General features: G+C 59.0%; 2 protein-coding genes across 9 annotated transcripts; both read left to right on the forward strand.

The window, feature by feature from the left end:
- Window positions 1–89: 89 nt before the first annotated feature.
- PPP6R1 (protein phosphatase 6 regulatory subunit 1) lies at window positions 90–21,304 on the forward strand. Of its 7 annotated transcripts, none has more exons than XM_072818693.1 (24): window positions 90–601; window positions 8,837–9,069; window positions 9,403–9,589; window positions 9,694–9,831; window positions 9,914–9,979; window positions 11,263–11,375; window positions 11,481–11,594; window positions 12,194–12,356; window positions 12,442–12,594; window positions 12,740–12,874; window positions 13,248–13,312; window positions 13,402–13,517; window positions 13,614–13,699; window positions 13,806–13,895; window positions 13,966–14,063; window positions 16,520–16,577; window positions 16,666–16,838; window positions 18,902–19,062; window positions 19,153–19,333; window positions 19,428–19,498; window positions 19,634–19,715; window positions 20,038–20,148; window positions 20,230–20,301; window positions 20,401–21,304. In XM_072818693.1, the coding sequence occupies exons 2-24, from the start codon at window positions 8,843–8,845 to the stop codon at window positions 20,402–20,404; spliced, it is 2,664 nt and encodes an 887-aa protein (XP_072674794.1). In that variant the 5' UTR covers window positions 90–601; window positions 8,837–8,842; the 3' UTR covers window positions 20,405–21,304. The 7 variants fall into 7 exon arrangements, with proteins under 7 accessions (XP_072674794.1, XP_072674793.1, XP_072674787.1 ...); XM_072818692.1 differs by lacking the exon at window positions 90–601 and adding an exon at window positions 947–1,091; XM_072818686.1 differs by lacking the exon at window positions 90–601 and having other exon boundaries at window positions 18,932–19,062.
- Window positions 21,305–21,459: 155 nt separating this feature from the next.
- On the forward strand, window positions 21,460–24,301 carry TMEM86B (transmembrane protein 86B). 2 transcript variants are annotated; one of them, XM_072818708.1, is made up of 3 exons: window positions 21,460–22,590; window positions 22,855–23,101; window positions 23,634–24,301. In XM_072818708.1, the coding sequence occupies exons 1-3, from the start codon at window positions 22,540–22,542 to the stop codon at window positions 24,014–24,016; spliced, it is 681 nt and encodes a 226-aa protein (XP_072674809.1). In that variant the 5' UTR covers window positions 21,460–22,539; the 3' UTR covers window positions 24,017–24,301. The 2 variants fall into 2 exon arrangements, with proteins under 2 accessions (XP_072674809.1, XP_072674810.1); XM_072818709.1 differs by having other exon boundaries at window positions 22,858–23,101.
- The last annotated feature ends 654 nt before the right edge of the window (window positions 24,302–24,955 follow it).

A 24,955-nucleotide genomic window follows, 5' to 3' on the forward strand; every position in this document is an offset into this window, starting at 1 on the left:
GCACGCGCACTGCCGGTCCTGGGCGCGCGGCTTCCGCGCACCAGGCGGGCGGCGGGTGGGCGGGGCTTCCTGCGTGCCCCTGCGCTAGGGGATTGTGGGATAGTGGCGGACGGAGCCGGGCGGCGGAGGCCCCAAGAAGACTGCAGAGTCCGAAAACCCAGCCGGTGCGAGGAAGGGGGCGGCCGAGGAAGTGGGCTTCGGCTTCCGACGGCCGCTGCTCAGCCCTGCGGCCTGCCGGGACTGCGGAAGGAGACGTCTTCCCTGACCGGCCTTTGCTTTCCCGCGCGGCGCTGGGCCGGGCCAGCCGGGGTGACTTCCCCGCCGAGGGCCTCCGCCGGCCTAGAGACCGCGCTGACCTCCCCGCGACCCCCGGCTGCCGGCGGGCCCCGGACCCCCGCGTCGGTCCGCTCGCAGCCACCCCGCGGCTCGGCGCGCCAGGACCCTCCCGCCCCGAGGCCCGAAGGCGCGTGCGCGAGTCCCCGCCGCCGCCCCCCGCCCCCTCAAACCGGGCTCCACAGCAGGGGCCCGAGCCGCTGGCGGCGGGGCGGGGGGGGCGCCCGGATGAGCCCCGAGTGCGAGGAGCCGCCGCCCCCCAGCGCAGGTGAGCGGCCCCCGCTGGGGGAGGATTCCCGCCCACGCCTGCTCCCCTTGCCTCCCGGACAACCTCCTCCCGCCCCTAGTTCCTAGACTCCCCGCCGCAGCCCCTCCCCAGTCTCCTCTCGTCCAACTTCCCCTCCGCGGACCGAGCCCCTCCATCCCCGTCCTGGGACGGGTCCGCCGTTTCCTCCTGCCACCCCCCCGCCCCGGAGCTCCCATCCCCGGCGTGGCGTGTGCGGGGGTCTTGGGGAGCGGCCCCGTCGCCGTGGGGGTAGGCGGCGGGGGAGGGAGGGCACAAAGTCCCCGCCCGACGGTCACAATTAGCGGTGTTGTGATGGAGATGGCTTAGGGCGTGTGGGCGGCAGAGGGGGCGCCGGGGGGACTGGCTAGGCGGAGGCGCTTTCTGTCCGCGAGGGATAGTGCCGGCTTGACAGATGGAGAGTGGGAGGAAGGGCCTTCCGGGTGGGAGGAACAGCACGTGCAAGTCTGTGAAGGTGGGGCTCTGGGGCTGGTCTGCGGGCGGACGTTGGGGGCGGCGGAGGACCCCTTCTCGGTGGACTTCCTGCTCAGGGTCTCCCTGGCTCCTTCACACCTCTTTGCGGGCCGGAGGCCACAGACAGCACATGAACCCCAGCCCTAGAGGCAGGATGTTTCTGGAAAGGGAGATGAATCAGGTGTGGTGCGGAGTTCTGAGTTGTAAAGAAACTTGAGCGAGTTGTAAGGCGGTGTTGAGGGTAGTGCTCTTCCTCTCCAGTGGCTCAGGGGACTCACTAGGCTGTAGAAGGCACAGGAAGGGCTCCAGGACCATTACTAGGTTTGGGGTTACCTATTGCAGCGGTCCTCAGGGGGGCTGTGTCCCCTAGGGGACATTTGGCAATGGCAGAAAACAGCAGTTGTTACATGACAGGGTACTCCAGGTACCCGGTGGGTAGGGGCCAGGGATGCTGCTGCCATGGCACAGTGCACAGCTCAGGGTGGCCCCCCGCCTCCAGTATTTTCCAGCCCCAAATGTCAGTAGTGCTGCGGTGGAGAAGCCCTGCTCTCTTGCTTGGGTGTCGTAGATGGTTTGGTCTCATCTGCTCTGTTGCCACCCATGAGTGGCTGTGTGGCGTATTTTGATTTACTTTCGTGTTTTCTGTCGTTTTTGTTGGGTCATCTACTGTTTCTCTGTGTCAAAGGAGAACCTGCTGGCTTCCCCCTCACCCCCACCTCTCCACCACCAACACTTTTTCTCAGGATCTGTGGGAAATGACTTTAGCAATTCCTTTTTCCTCTCTGGACTTGAGTTTTTAATTAATTCAACACGTATTTATTTCTAGCTGTCAGCCTGGTCTTATGCAGAGGGAGGCAGGTGACAGTACAAGTGAATCCTGTCACAGAGCGCTCAGATGCTGTCACAGGGTGACCACGGAAGCTGTGGAAGCGTGGAGCAGGCCCCTAACACAGTCAGGGGAGGCTTCCTGGAGGAAGTGGTGTCTGTGCTGAAGCCTGAAGGACCCAGGAGGAGCTAGTCAGGCTCAAAGAGCTGGAGGGGAGGCAAAGGGAGCAGCCAGCCAGGGCAGAGGCGAGGGTGCCTATGAGCAGTCAGGTGTGGAGGGAGTGTTGAGCGCCATGCGGGTTGCAGCAAGAGATGAGGTGAGAGACCTGGGAGTTCTGGTGAGAGAGGCCTTCCTGGCATTCCTGGCTCACCAGCGCTCTGGGGCAGGCTCAGCACATGGGGGGTGGGGACACGCCCTCCTTTCCAGGCCAAAGCATGGTTTTCTCTTTGAACACTGTTTTATAGGTCTTCCTGAGGGAGGTGTGGTCCTACAGTCACCATGAGGTGTCTCCCAAGTGAGAAGACTGAGGCTCAGTGCTGGTGGGACCCCAAGCTGATCCAAGGCCACAGGGATTAAATTTGGAGAGGCAGGATTGGAACCCAGGCTCTTCTGATTTTGGATTAGCCTAGAACAGCAAGTCTGCTCCTCTATGTTCCAGAGTCTGTTAGTTCCTTCCTTTCCTCCTTGGAACCCATAACTGATCCAGGAGATGGTCCTAAGTGTGAGCTTTCCGGTCCCTCGGTCCTGGGCCTGGGGTCTGTAGTGTCTGTGTTTCCTAATTAGTCCCTCCCCAAGGGTGGACTAGAACAGCCACCTCCCCTGGGAGAGAGTGCTTTGGGATCTCCTCTAACTGGGGACCCTTCCCAGGCTTTTCCAAGCCATGGGAAAGTCCCAGCTCATCATCCACTGTGGGTCTGGCCTCAGTGGTCCCTTGTCCTTAACGGATATCTTGCTGCCTCCCTGGCTAGGTGTGTGCTGGGTTCTGCAGCCAGCACACACGTTGGGTCCCCAGAGGCCATGAGGTTGCCGTTACTGTTACCCCGTCCTTAGAATGGCAGTCCTCGGGATCCCTGGGTGGCGCAGTGGTTTGGCGCCTGCCTTTGGCCCAGGGCGCGATCCTGGAGACCCGGGATCGAGTCCCACGTCGGGCTCCCGGTGCATGGAGCCTGCTTCTCCCTCTGCCTGTGTCTCTGCCTTTCTCTCTCTCTGTAACTATCATAAATAAATAAAAATTAAAAAAAAAAAAAAAAAAAAAAAGAATGGCAGTCCTCTACCCCTTTCCAGATTTGGAGAGCTGATGGTTGGGATGAATTGAAGGAGGTGGTCTCCCCATCCTTGGGCCTGCTGAGCCCTGCAAGGGACTGGGGCTGGCGTTTTGGTAGTGTTTTTTTTTTTTTTTTTTTTTAACACTTTATGTATTTTATTCATGAGAAACACACAGAAAGAGGCAAAGACATAGGCAGAGGGAGAAGCAGGCTCCCTGTGGGGAGCCCAGTGGGGGACTCAGTCCCAGGACCCTGGGATCATGACCTGAGCCAAAGGCAGATGCTCAATCACTGAACCACCCAGGTGCCCTTGGTAGTGGGTTCTGTCCCCTTGTAGGTTCACCTAGCCTGGGTCTCTCTTACAGCAGCCTGTGGGCCTGTGATAGCTGAGGTGGCAGCTCAGGTGGCCACCCTGGAGGCCCTCCCAGAGGCCTCTGCACCCTTGACCTCCACTTCTGGGTGCTTTGGGGCCAGGGCAGGCGAGGAAGGGGTGGAAGATGAAGGCTCTGCCTAAAGGCTCCCTGGCAGGCAGAGCATTGTCTAGATAGACCTAGATTATGAGGCGGCAGCGGCACCGTGGGGATAGCACTCTGGGTGCTGTAGCCAGGCCCTTTCGGAGCCCGGGCAAGGGCTGGCATACTCTTGAGAGGGCAGCTGGTGTCAGAGCCTAAGAGCGATCCAGTAGAGCAAGAAACCCGAGGTGATGGTGCCAGGCTGGCAGAGGGAAAGGTGGTTCTCGTGTTTAATGGCTTCCTTTCTTGCTTACGGTTTCCCCTTCTTCCGTTTGCAACCAGAGTCATGGTTTTCAAACTGACACTGAGAGCCACTGCTAGTCACTTCCGCTTTCTTGAAGGTTGCTAAAAGTTGCATGAGGTGGGGGTGGGGGTGTGTGTGGTGGCTGCCAGAGTGTTTGAATGACCTGGGTTGCCCAGCAGTCTTTCTTTGGGTTCTGTGTTTAGAGTTGTCACTCCTGGGTGAGTGGCCAGCTCCTTCCCTTCTGCTAGGGGTGTCAGGGCTTCCATGTGGCCAGGGGTACCCAGGAAGGGCCCTGCACCTGTGGAGCACCTGCCTTAGCTAGCTGTCCCAACAGCGTGGCCCCATTTCACAGACGAGGATGCCAAGTGCCTGGCCCAGGTTCACCCCGTTAGAGAGTGTGAATGGAGCCTCCCTCTCTTGTCCATCAGACTCCTGGGGCTTCCAGCAAGTTATACCTGGGAAGATGGGGTTGGCCATGAACTCTTAGCTGCCATATCTGCAGCTCTGTTTTGTGTATGGCTTGTGAAGGGATGTTTGTACGGTACCCGGCACCACTTGCTTGCATCTGATCCTTGCAACTTTCTCTGATTTTTGGAGGAGCGACCTGAGGGAGAGTGTGAGGGGCCACCTGGGTCTTAGGCCCCTGGGGCCTGTACCTGCACCACCCAGCACCCTCTTGTCTTATCATGGGTGGCCTCACCCATTTCCACCCCATAACAGTTCTCTGGAAAGGCTGCGTGGGGAAGGAAGCCCTGTCTGCCAGCCCAAGTGGACCATCTGAGGGGGGGTTGGGGTGGTTCCCATAGCCCGTGCCCTCTTAAGTAGGTGCTTCAGAAGTGGGCACGGCTCCACTTTGAGAATTTTCAACTGTAGTGAGGAGAGCAGGGCAGGCAGAGTTCTGGTTCTTCGTCTCGGCCACAGCGTCCCGTCTGTCAAATGGGAACCATGGCCAAGCTTCACCTCCTTGTATTGGTGCCGAGATGGGGTGGGTGCCCATGCGGCTACACAGGTTTTCAGGAGACGGGGGCTAGGCCCTATCCCTACCCTGCCCCTTTAGGGACATTGACAGTTGGGAAGGGGAACCTGGGCAGGCTTTCTGTGCCTCAGCTCTTCTGGCAGCTGCTATCTTGTCAGCTCCGGGTGACTTGGACTTGGAGCAGGGTCTGAGCCGGCTCTGTCACCGCAGCCTTGGGCAACTCTGGTTTTGTTTTTGCTAATAGTTTTTGTTGAGATGTAATTCATACGTTGTGTGATTCATCTATTTAAAGTGCACAAGTCAGTGGTTTCTGGTGTATTCAGAACCGTGCAGCCATCATTGTAGTGGGGTTTTGTCACTGAGGTATAATTGACAAAATTGCGTACAATTTCAGAACTTTCAGGACTGGTGTTTTTTTTTTTTTGAAACATACTTTTTCCAGAAGAAAGTCCCATACTTGTTAGCAGGCACTCCCTGCCCCCATCCCCAGTCTCTCCCAGCTCCTTTTGTCCACCTCTTCCAGACATTTCACATAAATGGAGCCCTACAACACGTGGTCCTTGGTGACTGGCTTCATTCACTCTGTATGTAGCCTTTGAACTCTCTGGTCTCCTCATCAGGCATGAGAGTGTCTGGTGTGGGAAGAGATTGTGTGCTCACCCCATGGAGCTGTTTGCCGCTCGAGGTGGTTCTGGTCCTGGCTTTGCCAGCTCAGGAAGCATGCCCACGCTGCCCACCAGTGCCTTGGGGCTGGGGAGACCCCTTGCTGGCCTTAGTTTCCTCACCTGTGATGCTGTCCCGTCGTGGCCTTGTCATCAAATGAGGGAGGACATCCATCAGGTATGGAAAGGTTCCTTTGGAAGATCAGGATCTGGGAAAGGGGAAGGAATTGCCAATGTGCCCAGGAAGGTTGCTGGGCAAGAACTGCATACCAGGGTCTGTGCTAAGTGCTGTCCCGGGCACTCCTGGCTGCCCAGTAAGGAGGGTTCTGCTGGGTGGACCATCATCTGGTCCAGGCGTGTGTACTGTGTGATGGAGTACTCATCTTGCAGGTCAGGGTGCATGTCCTGAGCTGGTGGATAGAGGTGGGGCCAGAGGACTGCTTCAGCCCCTCTGGGGGTAGGTGCTTGGTAGGAGACCCCAAGGATAAGGAGGAGCCAGTTCCTGGGATGTCCCAGGCAGGCGAGGCAGCAAGAGCAAAGTTGGCTAAGAAGAGCCCAGGTTTGGTGTGTTCTGCAAACAGAAAGGCCAGTGTGTCCAGTGTAGATGAGGAACGGCCAGGTCAGGATTTAGAGGTATTTGAGTGGAGGAAGCCCTGGGTGCCTGAGCACAGACCATATGTGGTCAGGTTCCATTTCCGCCAGCTCTGTCTGCGTGCCTATGGAGTGTTACGCGGAGAGACACAGGGCAGGTCTGGAGAGGTGATGGCCTGGTCGGAGAAAGGGTCATGCAAATTGAGAGAAGCCCCTCGATTTCTGGTTCAGCTCCCCCCTCCAGTGGCTGAGTGATGGGCAGGTGTGCTGGTGCAGCAGGGCTGTGAGGAGCCCAGGTCGAGCCTTCCTCTCTGAATTTAGAGGTGTCTGCTCACTGAGGAGGACCAGGAAGGACCTGGCCTTCAGCTACGTGGAGGTGTTGGCAGGTCAGAGCCTGGGGGAGGATGGCCAGAGCCAGGGCCCAGAGCCCTGCACAAACTGGGGCCTGCGCCTGTCCATTCTCTGTGTTTATGGTGGGACCTGACGCCCTGACACTTTACTTTCCAGGGGCCTGGGTGGGCAGTTGCTGTGGTGTGCCTCAGCTTCCTCACCCATAAAATAGAGCCCTCAGCACCTTCCTTGGGGGTGGCTGTGAGAGTAGGTTGAGATTAGACAATCCTGAGAGCACTGTCAGCACCACAGCCAGTGTGGTTTGTTGATGTCACCAGCATGGTGCCAGGAGGCCTAGATGTCCGGCCTGGTGGTGGGGTGGTAATGTCACGCAGGGAGCTCCTCAGGAGAGCCAAAGGCTGAGGGAGGCATGCCCCACGGTGGCAGTCACAGGTCGACTTATGAGGAGCCTGGCTGTAGCTTGCTTGGGGGTGGGGTTCTGAGTGGTTGGGCAGGTGTGGGGCAGGTGTGAGAGAGCCAGGTGTGCAGACTGGGCAGCAGGCAAGCATATGACAGGAGCTAGAGGTCCCAGGTAGAGGCTGGGCTTGGCCAGAGCAGCGCTGGAAGGCTGGTGGGGCCTGTGGGGTCTCGAATGTGGAGGCCCAAGAATCCCTTTTGGGCTTCTGGCCAGGAGTGAACATCAGGCACTCAAGTTTGTGTTTCAGAAAAGTGGCCAACGTGGGGTGAAGGATGTAGGGCTAAGGGGCGAGTTGGTGTGTGCTGTAGGACAGGGCCTGGAGGCCGGTAAGGATGCCCTCGCCACCCCAGCTGGGGCCTGGCGTCCGCTGCTGTCTTCCATGATCGTCTGTCTTCCACTCCACCTGTAGTCATCTTGGGCCAAAATCCCAGGTATTGCAGATTTAAAGCCACTTATTCTGGTCACGGAGGGTGGGGAGCATGCTGGGGGGTGAGTGGTCTCCTGTGGAGGCCGGAAAGGAGGACTGGGTGCTGGGGGCCGTCTCTTGAGGGGACACGGCCCCCAGCACCCAGGCTCAGAAGGCCAGTCCTGCTTGAGGCCACATGTGCCCCCACTCTGCCCTGGCTTGAAGCCCTGGCTGCTTTGAGAGTTGAGTCAGAGCTGCTTTCTGCTTTGGGCTGGTGCTCCATCTGTGGCTGATAGGTTTTCCGTGGTCAAGGTGGTAATGGGGCAGAGAAGGTGAGGGTGAGCACATAGGAGGGGGACCAGCCTCTGTGGGTCTGAGAGGGGCCTCTGCCTCAGGTGGTCTTCACAAAGCAGGTGATACATGGAGCTGTGGTTGGCGCCTGTGTGGTGGCCGGGGAGCCCCCACCTTCCCTTGCAGAGGGGTGGCGACAGCCCCTCAGAGGGGGATGTGGGTGCTCTACACAGTGGACAGAGTGGGGAATACAGGGCCTGGGAGCCTGACGGCAAGTACAGGGCAGGCCTACCAGGTGATCAGACTGGGAGCCTGTAGGTGTCTTCAGAGGAGCAGCTGAGTGTGTGCGCATCGGGGGCTCAGACCCACTTGGCGCCTAGTGAGTGCTCCTGGCATGGTGCTCCTGATGGCAGCTAGCTACCTGTGCTGGGGTGGGTCAGGGTGGCACTACAGCTGGGCACACAGGGTCTCCGTGCTGGTGGGGATGAAGGGCGCCATCCTTCAGGTGGTGGGAGACAGCCTTGTCCTCCTCCCCACTGAGTCAGTGACTCTATCCTGTTCCTTTGGGCCCCAATCAGTGGCTCTTCTGAAAGACCCCCCTCCCCCACTTTTCCTCTTCCTTGTCTGGCCACTGGGTGGTGGTGGGGGAGTTGGGTGTGTTTGTGTGTGTGTATGTAGCATCCAGGCAACAGCCACAGCCTGGGGACATCTCAGACTTCCCTCTGCCACTGCCCCACACCCTGCACGTGGCATGGTGATTTGCTGGGCTGGCTGGCAGCTGCGTACTGGCCATTTGAATTTGCTCAGTAAATAGAGTGAAGTGAGTCCAGTGCCAGAGGTTTCAGTATGAGCACAGTTCCACCCCTGGGGGTCCCTGCCCAGATGTGGGACGGAGGACACAGGCCCTGGAGGGGACAGGATCCCCATGGCTCCGTGTGCAGCCTTAGGGGTCTCCTTGTGGGCCTGGTGTATGCCATGCCTCTCGCCCCCCACCCAAGACTTAACCGGGACCTGGGGGCCAAGAGGTGGTCAGGGTGATTGGCCTCTGGTATGAAGTGACCTCCTCGCAAGCTTTCGCGGTCATCTGGGTGATGGGTGACCAAGGTGGAGGAGGGAGTAGGGCAGTCCCAGCACAGCCTGCTGTGTGACAGACCCCTGCCCTCAGGGCGCCATGTTTTGGAAGTTTGACTTACACACGAGCTCACACCTCGACACGCTGCTGGAGCGGGAGGACCTGAGCCTGCTTGAGCTACTGGACGAGGAGGACGTGCTACAGGAGTGCAAGGTCGTCAACCGCAAGTTACTGGACTTCTTGTTGCAGCCACCGCACTTGCAGGCCATGGTGGCCTGGGTCACCCAGGAGCCGCCAGCCAGTGGCGAGGAGCGACTGCGCTACAAGTGAGCCCTTGCCCGCTCTGTCCCCCCACCGCTGCCCCAACTTGTTGGTACTGCCACCTCCGATGTGGGGTGTTGGGCCCCGTGCAGGTAGGGGACACGGAGGTGAGGGTTGAAGTTAGATTTTAGAGAAGGTCACCTGGCCAGTCTGATGGGCCTGGCCAGACTAGAAGGGATTGGAGTCTGGGAGGAGGTGAGGGTGGGGCCCAAGCTCAGGAGGTGGGCTGGAGCCTCAGGGGCAGTGGGAGCCACGAGTGGGTTCTATAAGGAGGGCATGGAGGGTGGTGGCGAGGAGGACCCAGCCAGCTTCCCTGGCATTTTCCCCCCTCTCCCCAGGTACCCCAGTGTGGCCTGTGAGATCCTGACCTCAGATGTGCCCCAGATCAATGATGCGCTGGGTGCTGACGAGTCCCTCCTGAACCGGCTCTATGGCTTCCTACAGAGCAGCGGCAGCCTCAACCCACTGTTGGCCAGCTTCTTCAGCAAGGTCATGGGCATCCTCATTAACCGCAAGACAGACCAGGTACCGTTGCCAACCTGGGGTGAGGGCGGGGAGGCGGGTGGGCGCGCTGGTGGGCACAGGCCCTGGTCCTGCCATGTGACATGTGCTGTCCCTCCTGTCCCCAGCTTGTGTCCTTCCTGCGGAAGAAGGATGACTTCGTTGACCTGCTGCTACAGCACATTGGCACCTCAGCCATCATGGACCTCCTGCTGCGTCTCCTCACCTGCGTGGAGCGGCCACAGCTGAGGCAGGATGTGGTCAACGTGAGTGTGGGGGCTTGGGGAGGGGGGTGAGGACTGGGGGAGGGAGGGGGCAGTGAGCAGAGGCCCACCTTCTCACCCCCAGTGGCTCAACGAGGAGAAGATTGTGCAGCGGCTCATAGAACAGATCCACCCGTCGAAGGATGACAATGTGAGTGTCCTCTCCTCGCTTGCTGTCACACCTGTGGCCCGGTCTCTTCCCCTCACATCTGCTCCTCACGCCAGCCTCGCCCCGTCCTCCCTTCCTAAAAGGTGAACTGAGGAGATGCTGTGTGGGTGCTGGCCCTTGCAGCCGCTCACTGACAGGGCACCTGCTGTAAGTAGCAAAGGGGTGCTGCCCACAGGGAACGTGTCTCTTGAGCCAGGAGCTTGGCCCAGCGTCTCTTGACAGGTCAGAGGTCTGGCCAGCAGCTTCAGGCTCCACCCCCTCAATGCCAGCTTTTCTAGGGGACCCTTCCCCACCCCCTGCTGACTGTGATCTGGCAGGTTTTCGTGTCTCTTGTGCCTTGGTACATCTTGCTAGTCCTTCAGAGAATCCATTCAGAGGCCCCACATCCTCACTGCAGCGCAGGGGCCCTCGCCTTATCTTCCCGTGCTGCTGGCTTACAGAACAGAGGTCCACAGGTGTGGGTCCCAGGCAGACCCATTGCCTGTCCCAGGCAGGCCCCCAGGGGCAGAGGGATCAGGGGCCCTGGGAGGGGCTCTGAAGTGTGGCCCATGGCCTGGAGGGTTCTGGGGTCTGTGCAGGTGGGCCCTGGTAGCTGCGTATAGGGTTAGACTTGGGAGTTCTGCTCATGGTTCTTTTCTGTTTTTTTTCCTGTAACATCTTCACCGAAGGTAGAGGGTTATGTACCATATGGGTCACATGTTTAAAATAAAGAACCTAGAGCAGCATTTAATGTGTTCACAAAATTGTCTGGTTATCACCTTGTGGATCTGGGAATAATTTTTCCTTACTCCACGAAGGAAAGCCTGTGCTCCTTAGCTGCCCCTTCCCCTCATGGGCCCACCACTCCCAGGGTGCATTTTGCCTTGGGGTTTGCCTCTGCTGGACTTGTTATTGTGAATGCAATCACATGGTGCCTGGTCTTGCTGTGTGGCCCCTGCGTCAGCACCGGGTGTTCCGTGTGTATCCATGCAGTGGAGTGCTGGTGCATGGACGAGTCACAGTAGCTTGTGTGCTCACCAGTTGGTAGACCTCGTGGTTGTTCCCTCCTTTGGCTACGGCAAATGGTGTGGAAACTTTCCTGGTTTCCCAGGTTCTCACCGTCTTCTTTCCTGATATTTGATGCCTTGTGTTCCTTGCCTTGGCACTTGTGTCTCCCTGTCTGTGTGATCCTCCACTCCTCTTCCTAAGGGTGGGGCGGTCAGCTCCAGGACATGAAGGGCACAGGTGCTGGGCTGGCATCCTCAGCTCTCTCTTTGCCTCCCCAGCAACATTCCAATGCATCCCAATCCCTGTGCGACATCATCCGCCTGAGCCGGGAGCAGATGATCCAGGTCCAAGACAGCCTAGAGCCCGACCAGCTGTTGACCACCCTGGAGAAGTGGGTTTGTGGTTCCAAGGCCTAGGGCGGGAAGATGTCCGGGGCCCTTCACCATGACCCCCACCCCGACCCCACCCTCATCCCCTGTCCCGACCCCTGCTCCAGGCAGGAGACGATTGAACAGCTCCTGAGCAACATGCTGGAGGGAGAGCAGAGCCAGTCTGTCATTGTGAGCGGGATCCAGGTGCTCCTGACCCTGCTGGAACCCCGAAGGCCAAGGTGAGGGGGCCCTGCCTCCCCAGGCAGCTATTGCCATCCCCCAGAGACCCTCTTCTTCTTTTTAGGGGTGAAGGTTGTGGGGACTTGTCATCTACAAGCAGCATCCCCTTCTTGGTGGCCACTTAGGGTCTTTTTTTAAAGAATCTGTTTTTTTTTTTTTTTATTTTTTATTTGTATTTTTAAAATATTTTATTTATTTATGAGAGAGAGAGGGGCAGAGACACAAGTAGAGGGAGAAGCAGGCTGTCCGCAGGAGCCCGATGTCCGATGTGGGACTCAATCCTGGATTCTGGGATCACACCCCAAATCGGGCAGATGCTCAACCGCTGGGCCACCCAGGCATCCCACCACTTAGGGTCTTGGGAGAGGAGTTCTCAGTTCCTGTCTGAGGCCATGTAAACCACCTGTAGCTTTGAGCTGACTGGCCGAGTCCAGGGCCCTATAGGCCCATGATCCCTGGGCATCCCCCCCCCCCCCCCCCCCCCCCCCCCCCCCGTGCACGCTGTACTTCCACAGGAAGCAGCTTGTCTCTCCCTTCCACATGTGCCATACATATGCATATGCGTGCACACAGGCCCTGCATCCTGTCCCCCCTGCAGGTCCGAGTCTGTGACCGTGAACAACTTCTTTAGCAGTGTGGATGGGCAGCTGGAGCTTCTGGCCCAGGCGACCCTGGATAGCAGCATGTCCAGTGTGGGCGCCCTGCACGCCCTGCGCCCACGGCTCAGCCGTTTCCACCAGCTTCTGCTTGAGCCCCCTGAGGTAGGCTGGGAGTCCAAGGATGTAGGGTGGCAGGGAGGGCAGCCCCACGGTTCTAGGTGGCACTGAGCCTCCCATGTGCCTGTAGCTGGAGCCACTGCGTACTACCTGGGGCAACCTGGCCCCGCCTCTGGGCAATACTCGGCTGCATGTGGTCAAGCTGCTGGCCAGCGCTCTGAGCGCCAACGACCCAGCCCTGACGCAGGAGCTCCTGGCACTGGATGTGCCCAACACCATGCTGGTGCGGAGAAGGGGGTGGGGTGGGGTGGGGTGGAGGGCCCGGGCAGGGTGGGGAAGGGCGGGATGGGGATGAGGGGGTGGAGGGGGCCCTGGGCAGGGGTGGATGAGGGGCCTTTCCATGCCAGCCTCCACTGCCCGCCCCCCAGGACCTCTTCTTCCACTACATGTTCAACAACTTCCTGCATGCCCAAGTGGAGTTCTGTGTGAGTGCCATGCTCAGTGCTGGGCCTCCTTCCGACAGCAGCCTTGAGATGCCTGTCCCAAATCCCGTTGTGAAACATGTAAGCTGGGGTTCCCGGGTACCCCACTCTGTTCCTGTGGGTCAGCCACTGTATCCCTCTGCCTTCTCTAGGTGGCCTCACATGCTGGGGGCCAGGGGCTCAGCCTTGTCCTTAGGTCTGTCTGGGAGAAATGGAGGATGATGTGCAGGCGGGTGCAGGCGGGTGCAGACGGGAGCCCTCAGGGGGCAGCAGTGTCCTCTGGGGTGACAGATGCTACTCTAGGGGAGGTACTTCCTGGGTTATAGCCTAGGGCCTTGGACATGGCCCCCACCCCCCCCCACTCCTCTGTAAATCCCCCTGGGTGCTGGGAGGGGCACGTCCTGGCCCTGCCCCCATGTCCCCGGTGCCCCCACTGTCTCCACTGCCCTCACAGCTCCTGCAGCAGTGCCGCCTGGTGGAGCGCATCCTGACATCCTGGGAAGAGAACGACCTTGTGCAGTGAGCGGCCCCTGGACTTCTTGCCCTTGGGGAGGGCGGGGCGGGGGCGCATGGGCCCATGTCCAGCTGCGGCCTCCGATCTTGCCCAGGTCTACCGGGGGCCCCCGCAAAGGCTACATGGGCCACCTGACGAGACTGGCCAACGCCCTGGTGCAGAACACGGAGAAGGGGCCCAATGCTGAGCAGCTGGGGCAGCTGCTGAAGGGTGAGGGTCCGGGAGGGTGTCGCCCCAGGGCTGGGGGCAGGGCTGCTGGCTGTAGTGGGGGGGGGCCTCACGTCCTGTCTCTTTTGCGCTGAACAGAACTGCCGGGTGAGCAGCAGGAGCGGTGGGAGGCCTTTGTGGCCGGACCCCTGGCCGAGACGAACAAGAAGAACATGGTGGACCTGGTAAGGCACCGCAGCTCTCTGCCGCGGTTCTGTTCTCCACCTGCACCTCCCTGAGGCTGCACCCTGCCATCCTGGCCCTCACCCCTTGCCTGCCCCCATGCCCCAGGTGAGCACGCACCACCTGCACTCCTCCAGCGATGATGAGGACGACCGGCTCAAGGAGTTCAACTTCCCCGAGGAGGCAGTACTGCAGCAGGTGGGCTGGGGGCCAGGGGCCTGCCCCTTTCTGCCTGGCCCCACCCATCCTGACCACTGCTCCTCCACAGGCCTTCATGGACTTCCAGATGCAGCGCATGACCTCAGCCTTCATCGACCACTTTGGCTTCAATGATGAGGAGTTTGGGGAGCAGGAAGAAAGCGTGAAGTGAGTGTGCTCTTCTGTAGGCGAGCAGGGGTGAGAACACAGCAGGTGGGAGCACGAGCACTCGCTGGCCCTGTGGCACTTTCTGCCAGGCTTCCTGCGTCCTCCTTGGTCCCACCAGTCCTGGCACTTGGGCTCAGCATGGGGAGCGACCAGCTGGGGCTCCTCTGTCCCCTCCTTGGGGAGTCAGCTGTGTGTGTAGCTGGTGGGATGACCCCTTGATGCCAGAGCAGCCCCCAGCCCTCCACCAGGCCCTGTGCTTACAGGAGAACTTGAGCTTTCGGTGACTTCTACAGCTGCTTTGTTGAGCAATAGCAATTTAACTTGGTGTTGCAGTCATCAACTTTCTTCTTTAGTTACCAAGTTTTCTACCACAGGCATCTGTTCTTTTTGTAGTCAGAAAAAAAAAAAAATAGAGTTTTCTACCGTTTTGCAAATTGATGAGCAAGTTTATGGCAGCAAAGCTGGAGGGGAGCTCGGGTCGGGGTGGGAGCGAGGTTGGCCAGGAGGTGGTCTGGGAGGGAGCCCATCCTCTGTAAGGTCCCTGGAGGAAGTGCCATTGGAGTAGAAGGGGTGACTTTGAGGAAGGAGTTGGTAATGCCTTGAGGGAAAGTAGAGGGACCACTGGAGGGCGGGCAGGGGGTAGCCAAGGGGTGGGGTCCAGGGACAGGCAGGAGGGGCCTCAGCTGCCCCTTGGGGTCCCCATCAGCTTCATCCCCTGTGCGTTGGGTACATCTCGGGGGGTCTTCCTATTGTGTGTCTACCATCATCCTTGGCTCTGGGCTCGGAGCCTCTGGGGCAACTGAGACACGTGCTGGTCGGTGTGGGAGCAGGATCGCCCCTGTGTGGCTCAGGGTGAAGGCACCATGATGGGCTGTGCTCAGCTGCTGGCCTTTCTCATGCCAGACAGAGGTTGCCTTGGGAACAGAGACCTGTGTGTGCTGCTGCTCTGCCCAGCCCAGTGCCCATTGCATGGAAGGCCGGGCAGTGCTGGCCATGTGTCGGGGGCCTGGGGCCCTGGAGAAGCCCCTCCCACAGGAGGACAGACTGATTGTTCCATGGATTGTGTTGTCTTCTCCATCAGATAATTTGCAGTGTGGTTAAAAACTTGAAACTTTGGAAAGCCATGAAGCATTCTAAAATGAAAAATACATGAATATTTTTATAATTTTTATGCTGAATATGCTGCCCTACAGGGCTCATGTGGCCCCTGGACTGCCCCAGCCTGACCTGAGTGCTGGGCTCTGCAAGTTTTAGGAAGAGAGCAGGCGGTGTGAGTGCATCTGTGCGGTGTCCGACACTGAGGTGGCATTTGGGTGGTTGGTCCCATTTGTCCATGGAGCTTGCTGGCCATGTATTTCCTGAACTAGACAGATGAACACAGGGCAGTGGGACCCCACCCCCCCAACCCCACAGACGGATGATGGCTCTAGGGAACATGACTCAGAGACTGTGGGAAGATTGTGTGTTCTGGTGGAGTGGAAGCCAGGTTCTCATTGGCACTTTGTGTCTGTAGTTAAAACCCATGGATTGAATTTCTGAGCATGGGTTTTGTGCTTCCATGAGGCTTTCCAAAAGAGGATGGAACAGAGGGTGCCGGGTATGCTCGGCCTCGATGGAAGACGGGGCCACCCTGCCGGTCACTTTGGGGCCTCAAGTTCAGAATCCCAGCTGCAGACCGGCGAGCTGTGTGTGTTGTGGCCTGCACTTGGTGGAGGGGTGTTCACCCACCAGCAAGCAGTGTCTGGGCACTTGGGGAGCCCGGGCTACCCCTGGAGACGGTCAGGGTGACAACTACAGCTTGCTCGGTCATGGCCATGAAGTGGCCTCCTTCACCGTGGTGTCGTGGACTTGTGCTTCAGTTGCCTGTGGCTCCTGAACAGAGTCGGGACAGAGTTGGGAACAGGCTGATGAGCCGCACATGGTTTTGGCTCGCTTCCTGACTACCGCCATGATGGGTGAAGTCCCCGCAAACACTGAACCCTCGCTCCCAGAGGAAGGGGGCGCCTCTATGTGAGGAACTCACCCTGATGGCAGCCTGAAGTCCTCACAGTGACTTGTGTGCAGGGAGATCCTATCTCTGTCTTAGGATGGAGAGGAGGAGGTTGAGATGAGAAGTGCTCTGTGGCCTGCCTAGGGCTGCCCTGCCACCACTTAGAGCTGAGGCTCTGTCCCCTGGGGATGTCTTTGTGGAAAGGCTGAGATGGGAGAGCAGAGCATGTCTGTGTTGGACATCAGCTGCCAAGGTGCCTGTTGGGCCACTCCACAGATGACTGCAACAGGTCATGGGCATTGATTTGAAGCTACAGTTGAATTTTGGCTAGTGGGTGGATGTGCAGATGTGGGACCTTGAGCAGTGAGAGTGTGTTGAGTGGATGCGGGAGAAACCTGGCTGACCCCTTTCCTGAGGGCTGTGGTCTCACCCACCACTCCTCACTGCCCCTGTGCTTCTCTCCTAGTGCGCCTTTTGACAAGACAGCTAACATTACATTCTCCCTCAATGCTGACGACGAGAACGTGAGTGGTGCTCTATCCCTGGCTGTGGGGGGCTGCAGATACTGCCACCCACCCCACCCACCCCACCCTCCCACCCTGCACCCTGCAGCCCAATGCCAACCTGCTGGAGATATGCTACAAGGACCGCATCCAGCAATTTGACGACGAGGATGAGGATGAGGAGGAGGGCCAGGGCTCTGGGGAGTCTGATGAAGAGGATGGCGCCTGGCAGGGCAGCCAGCTGGCCAGAGGAGCCCGCCGCGGCCAGCCCCCGGGTGTGCGGTGAGTTCCCCAGCAGTGGGGCTGTGCAGTCCATGAGACCTAGTTTTTACCAGCTGGAGTAGAGGAGGAAAGAAAGAAGGGAATGTGTGTGTTAGGTGGGGTGCCTCTCCAGCTCAGGGTAGCTCAGATGCCAAGGCAGGAGTGTACCAGCCTGTGTGGGGCTGGGAAGTCGATGAGTCCTAGACCTGCGGCCTGGCCCAGGCATGTCTCCGGTGCTCCCCTCTGCTCCTCTAGGTCAGCTCGTACTTAGAGCTTCCCACCAGCTCTGTCTCTTCTTCCTGGTAATGGGAGAGATGGGCTGAGTGTGGGTAAGCTGTGGCCAGCTCCTAGATGCCTGTGGTGCTGGCTGGCCCCACGGTCCCTGACTCGGTGGGCTTGTGCCTTGTGAACAGCATCTCAGAGCCTCTGCCCCTGTGGTCTCTGGCTTGAGGGTCTCAGTGTGCTCAGATAGTGTGCCCAAGACAGTGTGCCCAGACAGCCCCCGTGTGTCCCTAGGCTGGCACTGGCCTGACTTCCTGCACTTGTGAGGTCCACCGCCCCAGTAGCTGTGTTTGTGCCTTGCTCCATCTGCTGGGTGGCCAAGCCGATAACCCCAAGGTCATGGTTCACTCCATGTGCTCTTCTAGGAGTGTGATGGTGCTAGCTTTTGCGTTTCCCCATTCGATCCTGTTTTGAGCTCAGTTTGTGTATTGTGAGGTGGGGGTCCGGCGCCGCCTCCTGCACCTCTCGTGGGAGACACTGGGTGCACTTAGCTATCCCTGTGTGAGTTGGTTTCTGGCAACTCCGGGGCTGCTAGTCTTCATGGCAGGACCTCTCTATCTCCACGACCATTGTAGGAAGGGTTGAAAGTAGGAAGTGAGTCCTCTAGCATTGCTTTTGAAGGACTGGTGGGACTTGTAAGGTCAGCCTGTTCATTTCAACAAGGACGCTGGCTGGGTGAGAGGGCTTGCCCTGAACCTGTGGGTTACCTCACGACCTAGGAACCATATCCCGTCATCCGGTCTGTGAGCTTGGAATGTCTTTCCGTTTACTTAGGTCTTTTTTAGAGTGTAAGTTTTGTGCTTCCTTTGTTTTTTTTGTTTTGTTTTTTTTTGTTTTTTTTGAGTATTTTATGTAATTGGGATTTTGAGATTGTCCCGAGCGTGGAAATGCAGTGGACGTGTGGATGAGATGTGTCCTGCAGCTTGCGGCACTCATACACACTGTGACAATTTTTTTTTTTTAATTTATTTATGATAGTCACACACAGAGAGAGAGAGAGAGAAGCAGAGACATAGGCAGAGGGAGAAGCAGGCTCCATGCACCGGGAGCCCGACGTGGGATTCGATCCCAGGTCTCCAGGATCGCGCCCTGGGCCAAAGGCAGGCGCCAAACCGCTGCGCCACCCAGGGTTCCCCCACACTGTGACAGTTTTAATGGGTTCCTTGGGGTCTTTTCTATATGGCCTGGCTATCTGCATATTAGGTTTTACTCTCTTTTCTGGTCTGGATGTTTTTCTTTTCATGTTCTCGCTTCTCTGGGCTGCAGTACGGTCCTGAACAGAGTGGGGAATAGGCATCTGTTTGCTCCTGACCCCGGGGGGACAGCTGGTCCTCCAGCACTGAGTGCGGTGTTGGTTGTGGCTTTGGGAGATGCCCCTTCTCTCCTGTTTGGCGGGTATCTTCATTTGTCTTCAACTGTGTTCACCTGTTTGCACACGGGTTCCTTTCCTGTCAGCAACTGTAAAAACAGTTCCCACCAGCTCTAGCGGGCATCTGGCGTCCTGGGAACCTCGTGATTTGTTTAGCTGTTTCGCAGTTAGTGGCCATGTAGGCCAGTCGGACTTTCCCCAGGGGCTCGGGTCGAGCATTGGTCAACACCTAGACCATAATTTTGGAGTGGCTAGATACTGTTCTCAGTCTGCCCAAGCTCCCATGTGGAGGGAGGGTGTCAGGTCGGCCCTCAGCACCTCTGTAGGGCACTCAGGGCACCCACCTGCCTGCCATACCTTGGGCCCTGGTAGGCCATGACCTGTCTGTCCTGTGGCTTCCCAGCCATCCACCCTCCTCCATCCCTTCTGGCAGCACAGCCGCTGACAGGTGGTTTCTGGGCAGGAGTGGGGGCAGCACAGACAGCGAGGAAGAGGAGGATGACGACGAGGAGGACGAGGACGACGGTGACGGCCGTGTGGCTGGTGGGGGCGCCGGGCCCCCCTCTTATCCTAGCCCCGGCCCCCAGCCTCCGGGTGGGTGAAGGCACAGGGTGGGATGCAATGGGGTGCCCATGGGGTGTCTGCCTCCGGTGCTCACCCCGCTCCTCCATTCCCTCCCCCCAGGCCCCAGCTGGACAGCCACCTTTGACTCAGTGCCTACAGATGCCCTGACCGGCCCCCGAGACTCTGGGGAGAAGGAGCCGAGCTCTGGGCTCTTTGCCCCACAGGGGTCCCTCAGCATACCCCGGGACCTCCCTGCCTTGAGCCTGGCCGGCCCTGTGGCCTGCACCACCCTGCAGCTCAGGTGAGGCTTCAGGCAGACGGGTGCCCAGTTCCCAGTTCACTGAGGCTGGAGTGCTGACCCCCGCTGGCCCTCGGGCTGCTTTTCTTGCCCCCAGGTCTCAGGACCCCGTGTCCCCCTCAGCACCTCAGGAAGCCACAGATGGCAGCAAAGTAGCAGAGCCTTCGGGTGAGCGCTGCCGCCTAGCCCCACCTGCGCTCCCCATTGTCCCCCAGGCTGGTGCACACTTGGCACACTGGGGCGAAGTGCAAGAGTAGCATCACGCTTACTGAGCCTTGTGTTCCCTGGCCTTTCTCTTCACAGCCCCCTGCCAGTCCTTGGTCAGCATTGGGGACCTCCAGGCCACACTCAGAGGGACATGCTCCACCCCCAGCTCCTTGGACAGGTGACTGACTGGGGAGCAGCTGCTTTAGGGGGAGGCAGGTGGAGCCTGGCCCCTGGGTTGTCTCTGCACCACTCAGGGCCTCCGGGCAGCTGAGGGTCCTGTGCTGTGCCCATACCCACATGTGGGTGCCCGGATCTCCCCAGTCAGCCCCCGGGGGCAAGATGGCTTCCAGAAGGGGATAGACAGTGTGTGGAGCCTGCGTCTCATCCAACCCTGAGCTCCTCCTGCCTGGGGTGGTTCCCAGGGGTCTCTGATAGGAGGGTCTAGCGGAATGTCAGTGATGGTAACCTTACTGATACCCAGCCCACCCCACTCTCAACAGTGCAACCAGAGACCCTGCTACCTCTGTTCCAGCCTCCGGGGCCTGCCAGCACCCCCAGACCACAGAGGGGGAGAAGAGCCCAGAGCCCTCAGGGCTCCCTCATAGCCAGAGGTGAGTGCCGTGCAGCCTCCAGGGTAGCTGGTGTCCTTTGGGGGGAGGCACTGACCTTTCTGTGTCTCTATCTCCTGACAGTGCCCAGGCCCTTGAGCCACCTCCAATGCCCAATGGCTCTGCCCCCGGAGGGCCAGCGTCCCTGGGTTCCCAGTGAGTGGCAAGGGCCATGGGTGGTAGGTGGGCTGGGGCTGCCCAGGTGGGTGCTTGGGGGATAGCGGGCTTCTCATATGGGTATCTCTTGGTTCCCAGGTAACTGCCCGGTCCCGGTGGTGGCGGCTAAATCCTCTGTACTCCACGTGGACCCTGCCCGAGTGGGGGCAGGGTGGGGCCCATAGTGGCCCTGTTGCCCCATCACCCTGTCCCCACCCTCTCTGCCCCCACATTCTCTCCTTTAGACTCCCAGGAGCCCGGTGCCAGGGAGACAGGCCCCTACCCACCTCCATTTGCACTGAGAAAAGAAATTATGGAGTTTTGTCTCCTAGAATAAAGAAACAGAGTTGAGTAGAGAAAAAGAAGAGAGAGAGAGAGAGAGAGACCTATATTATATATTATATACAGAGAGAGAGTGGGTGGATGGAGAGTCAGGAGCAGGCCCGGCCAGGCAGGGCAGCTGGTGGGAACTGCTTCCCATCCCGGTGGGGTGGGGGGTGGGGGTGCTGTGTAGGGTCCTGGGGCCGTTGCCCACTCTCCCCTCCCACCATGCCCCCAGCCTCCAGTGCAGATGTCCACACCCACACTTGGTCAGGTCCACCTCGGGGGAGGGCCCGAGTCGGGGCCGTGCCTTTGCCCAAACCCTTGCCCTGGACCCTGCACTTTGACCCTGGCTGGGAGATAAAGGACCCACCTGGCTCTGCTGGCTCTGTGGGAGCTGGCAGTCCCCATCCAGGGGGTTTCTCCGGTGACATTCCCATGGGGCCCTGATGCACTCACTGAGAGCCCCCTCTTGTACCTCCCATGGACCCCGGGGGTGGGGAGTTGGCGGGGGTCTGGCTGGGGTCCCCTTCCTATGCCCAAGGGTCTGGGGTCCAGCCCAGCTGCCAAGTGACCTTGTCCCAGCTCCCTCTCCCCAGGCTGGCGTGAGTGTGCGTGTGTTCGTGCTGAGCTTCTATTTCATATTGCAAATATAAATAAAGACAGTTTAAATTCCTGCTCAGACCATGAGTTCTGGAATCTGGAGTTGGGTGTCCTGAGCTGCCCTTGCACCCTGGCCTCGGGCTTTGAGTTCTGGGATCTGGGGTGGGGGCCTGAGCTGCCCTTGCACTCTGGCCTCTGGCCTTGAATTCTGGGATCTGGGGTCGGGGGTGGGGGCCTGAGCCGCTCTTGTACTCTGGCCTTGGCCTTGAGTTCTGGGATCTGGGGTTGGGGGTTCTGAGCTGCCCTTGCACCCTGCCGTCAGGACCCCAGGCCTTCCCTCAGCCCCTGGGTATGGCCCTCAGAGTGCAGTTTGGCTCCTGGACCTTCATGATTTGCTGAGGGTGGGGTCACTTATGCTCAGACCAGGAAAGGGTGTCCCGGGAGGAGGAGCAGAGCCCTGCCTCATCCCCACAAGCTGTTTTTGGAGTCCCTCCATGCCCCCCAGCCCTGTGTATCCCGGGTCCATACACACCTCCAGCCTTGGTGGGGGTGACATGGCTGGGCGACTTTGCAGCAGTGATGTTCTGAACCTTGTCGCATGTAGTGGAGCGGTGGGTGCCTGTGGGTGGCCAACCCATCGAGATAGGTGGGTACCCAGTAAATCCATTCCTTCTAAACCAGAAGTTGAGCACGGGCCCAGTGCACTTGCAGGTTTGCACAAAAGTCTGTTGGGATGACATGCAACTCAAGCCAGCATGGAGCGATGACTATACAACCCAGCACTTGGCATTTGATCCCTCTGGATTGTCTGTGGACAGATTCTGGGGGCCTGAGGCCAGAGCTGAGGGTAGCGTGAGGTGTGGCCCCCGGGCAGCCTTCTGGGGGACGGTGGGCAGGGACATAGGGAGTTTCCATCCTGCACCTCCAGGCAGAGTGGTCCTGCCACCTGAGACCAGGGATGATGGCGCTGCCCTGCTCAGGGGACCCCAGGTGCAGGGGAGGGCATTGATGGCCACGCACCTGTGCCTCCCTTGCCCTCCTGCCACCGCCAGGCAGCCAGGGAGGAAGCCAGGTCTGGTGGGCAGGGTCAGGGTACTGTGGGGGAGGAGGGACCCCTGGGTCCCCTGTGGTTGCCTTATCAGCGGTGCCAGGTGGGGCCATCCCCAGGGTGGGGGCAGCATCTCCTCGGGCCTGTTATCGGTCCCAGAGTCCACAGGACGCTCCTCGGGTTAACGTGTAACCACACACTGTCCCCTCCACCCCCAAAGCCACCCGTGCCCACACACGCGCTACTCTGGGTAGTCATAGACCGACATGGACGCCTGGGAAGAGGGTCTGCCGGGAAAGCCTTGCTTCTTAGTCCAAGTGAGATGCCGGGTGTGGGAGGGGGTTAGGCCTGGGTTCTGGGGAACCTGAGCAGCCTGTGGGAATCAGGGGGCCCTGCCCTCTCTGGAGGCTAGACATCCTGGTCCCTGAGCAGAAGCTCCCCGCAACAGACAGCATGACTCTGGTTCCTGGGTTAGGGTGCAGTGGGGCCCCACCACCTAGTCCTGGCTATTGGGGCCTGCCCCCCAGGGGCCCGGAGCTGGCTGGGCTCTAGGGACTCCATGACCCCCTTGTCTCTCAAAGCAGCCACGCCTGTGCTGGTGGTTGAGCCCCTTCTTCCTCACCTGTGCTGTCTACTTCCTCCTCTGGATCCCTGAAGACCAGGTATCCTGGGTCAGCGCCCTCGTCAAGTGCCTGCCTGTGCTGTGCCTGGCGGCGTCCCTGCAGGCTGTGCGAGGGGGCAGGGGCTACCACACACGCCTGCAGGGGGCCCTCCTGTCCTCAGCTGTGGGGGATGCCTGCCTCATCTGGCCTGAGGCCTTTCTCTATGGTGAGTGGGGCCGCACTATGGTTTCTGGACTCCACCTGGACACGAACCCCTGCTCTCACAGAGCCCTTGTTCCCCTAGGGTATCAGGAAGCAGCAGTGCCTTAGGAGGTGGGAGTGGTGTGGAGGGACAGCAAGGAGGGGCTTCAGGTGTAGCAGTCTTGAGTAGCTGGTCAAGGATGGCCTCACCAAGGAGGTAATGTCTCAAGAGTGCAGGAACCACCTGAGGAAGGATGGTCTGGGCAGAGGGACTGGCAAGTGCAAAGGCCCTGGGGTGGGACTGCTGGCAGGTCAGAACAGGTGGGTGGGGAGAGCCGAGTGGGGAGCAGAACTCAGGGACAGTTGTAAGCAGAGTGAGGATGGGATGCAGTATGCTGTAAGGAGAGGAGAGCTCTGCATCATGGGGGCTGGTACCATCCCAGCAGATGGGGATGGTGTGGCCAGGGTGCATGCTGCTGCAAGGGGCAGTCCTTTCCTCAGGCTCTGAGCTGCAAGGTGGCCACGTGGGAGCAAGCAACAGGTCCTGTCTCCTCCAGGTGTGGCTGCCTTCACCATGGCCCACCTGCTCTACCTCTGGGCCTTTGGCCTCACTCCCCTGCGGCCAGGCCTCCTGCTGCCCGTCGCCCTGGTCTCCGTCCTGTATTACGGCCTCCTGCTGCTCCACCTCCCAGCCAGCATGGTCCCGGCCCTGGCGGCCTATTCCTTGGTCCTGGCCTCCATGCTGTGGCGCGGCCTGGCCAGAGGTGGGACCGTCTGCTGGGGTGCCCTGCTCTTCACGCTCTCGGATTCAGTGCTGGCCTGGGATACCTTCGTCCAGCCACTGCCCCACGCCCGCCAGGTGGTCATGACCACCTACTATGCTGCCCAGCTCCTCATCACCCTGTCAGCCTTCCAGAGCCGCAGGCTCAAGACCACCTGACTGGGGTGGCAACATCCTGGGGCTCCCAGACCGGCCCCACTACTTGACACGGTGAGAACTGTATGTGGAAATCCACGTCTGTTGCCAAGGCCCTGCCACCTTCCCTCTGTTCTGACTCTGGATTCCAGACCCTACCCCCACAGCCTCTCACCTGCCTCCACCTGCCCTCCTCTCCTCGGCCCTGATCTATTTTGTGCCCAAGTAAAGTGGACAGTAAAACAGTCACATCTCTGTTATGTGGGGGAGGAGTGCTAACAATACCAGTAAATGTTATTTTTTTCTTTGTTTTTGTATTTTTTATTATCGTTATTTTTTAAATATTTTATTATTTATTCATGAGAGACATAGAGAGACGCAGAGACACAGGCAGAGGGAGAAGCAGGCTCCCTGCAGGGAACCCGATGTGGGACTCAATCCCAGGACCCCGGGATCATGCCCTGAGCCAAAGGCAAATGGTCAACCACTGAGCCACCCAGGTGACCCTCTTCTTTTAATTTTTAAAGAAGATTATTTATTTAGAGCGGTGGGGAGGGGCAGAGGGAGAGGGAGGAGAGAGAATCCTCAAGCCAACTCCCCACAGAGTGTGGAGCCAACATTGATGCTTGTTCCCAGGACCCTGAGATCACAGCCTGAGCTGAAATCAAAAGTCGAATGCCCAACTGACAGAGCCACCCAGGTGCCCCCCCTTTTTTTTTTTTAAGCAACGGAGCATCATTTTAACCATTTTTAAATGTATGATTCAGTGCCATCAGGTAAGTACATTCACTGTGCTGTGCACTGAATGTGTTTTTATGATCATTCCCCTGATAGAAACACTGAGCTGGACCCTCATAACACCACATGTACAGAATAGAGTTGCTGACCATGGGCAGGCCTGGCACCCTGGGCTTAAGGAAGGTGGAATTCCCCCAGCGTCCCCAGGTCAAAGTGGGTCCACCC

The sequence above is a fragment of the Canis lupus genome (assembly GCF_048164855.1).
Source record: "Canis lupus baileyi chromosome 1 unlocalized genomic scaffold, mCanLup2.hap1 SUPER_1_unloc_2, whole genome shotgun sequence".
NCBI classification, from domain to species: Eukaryota; Metazoa; Chordata; class Mammalia; order Carnivora; family Canidae; genus Canis; species Canis lupus.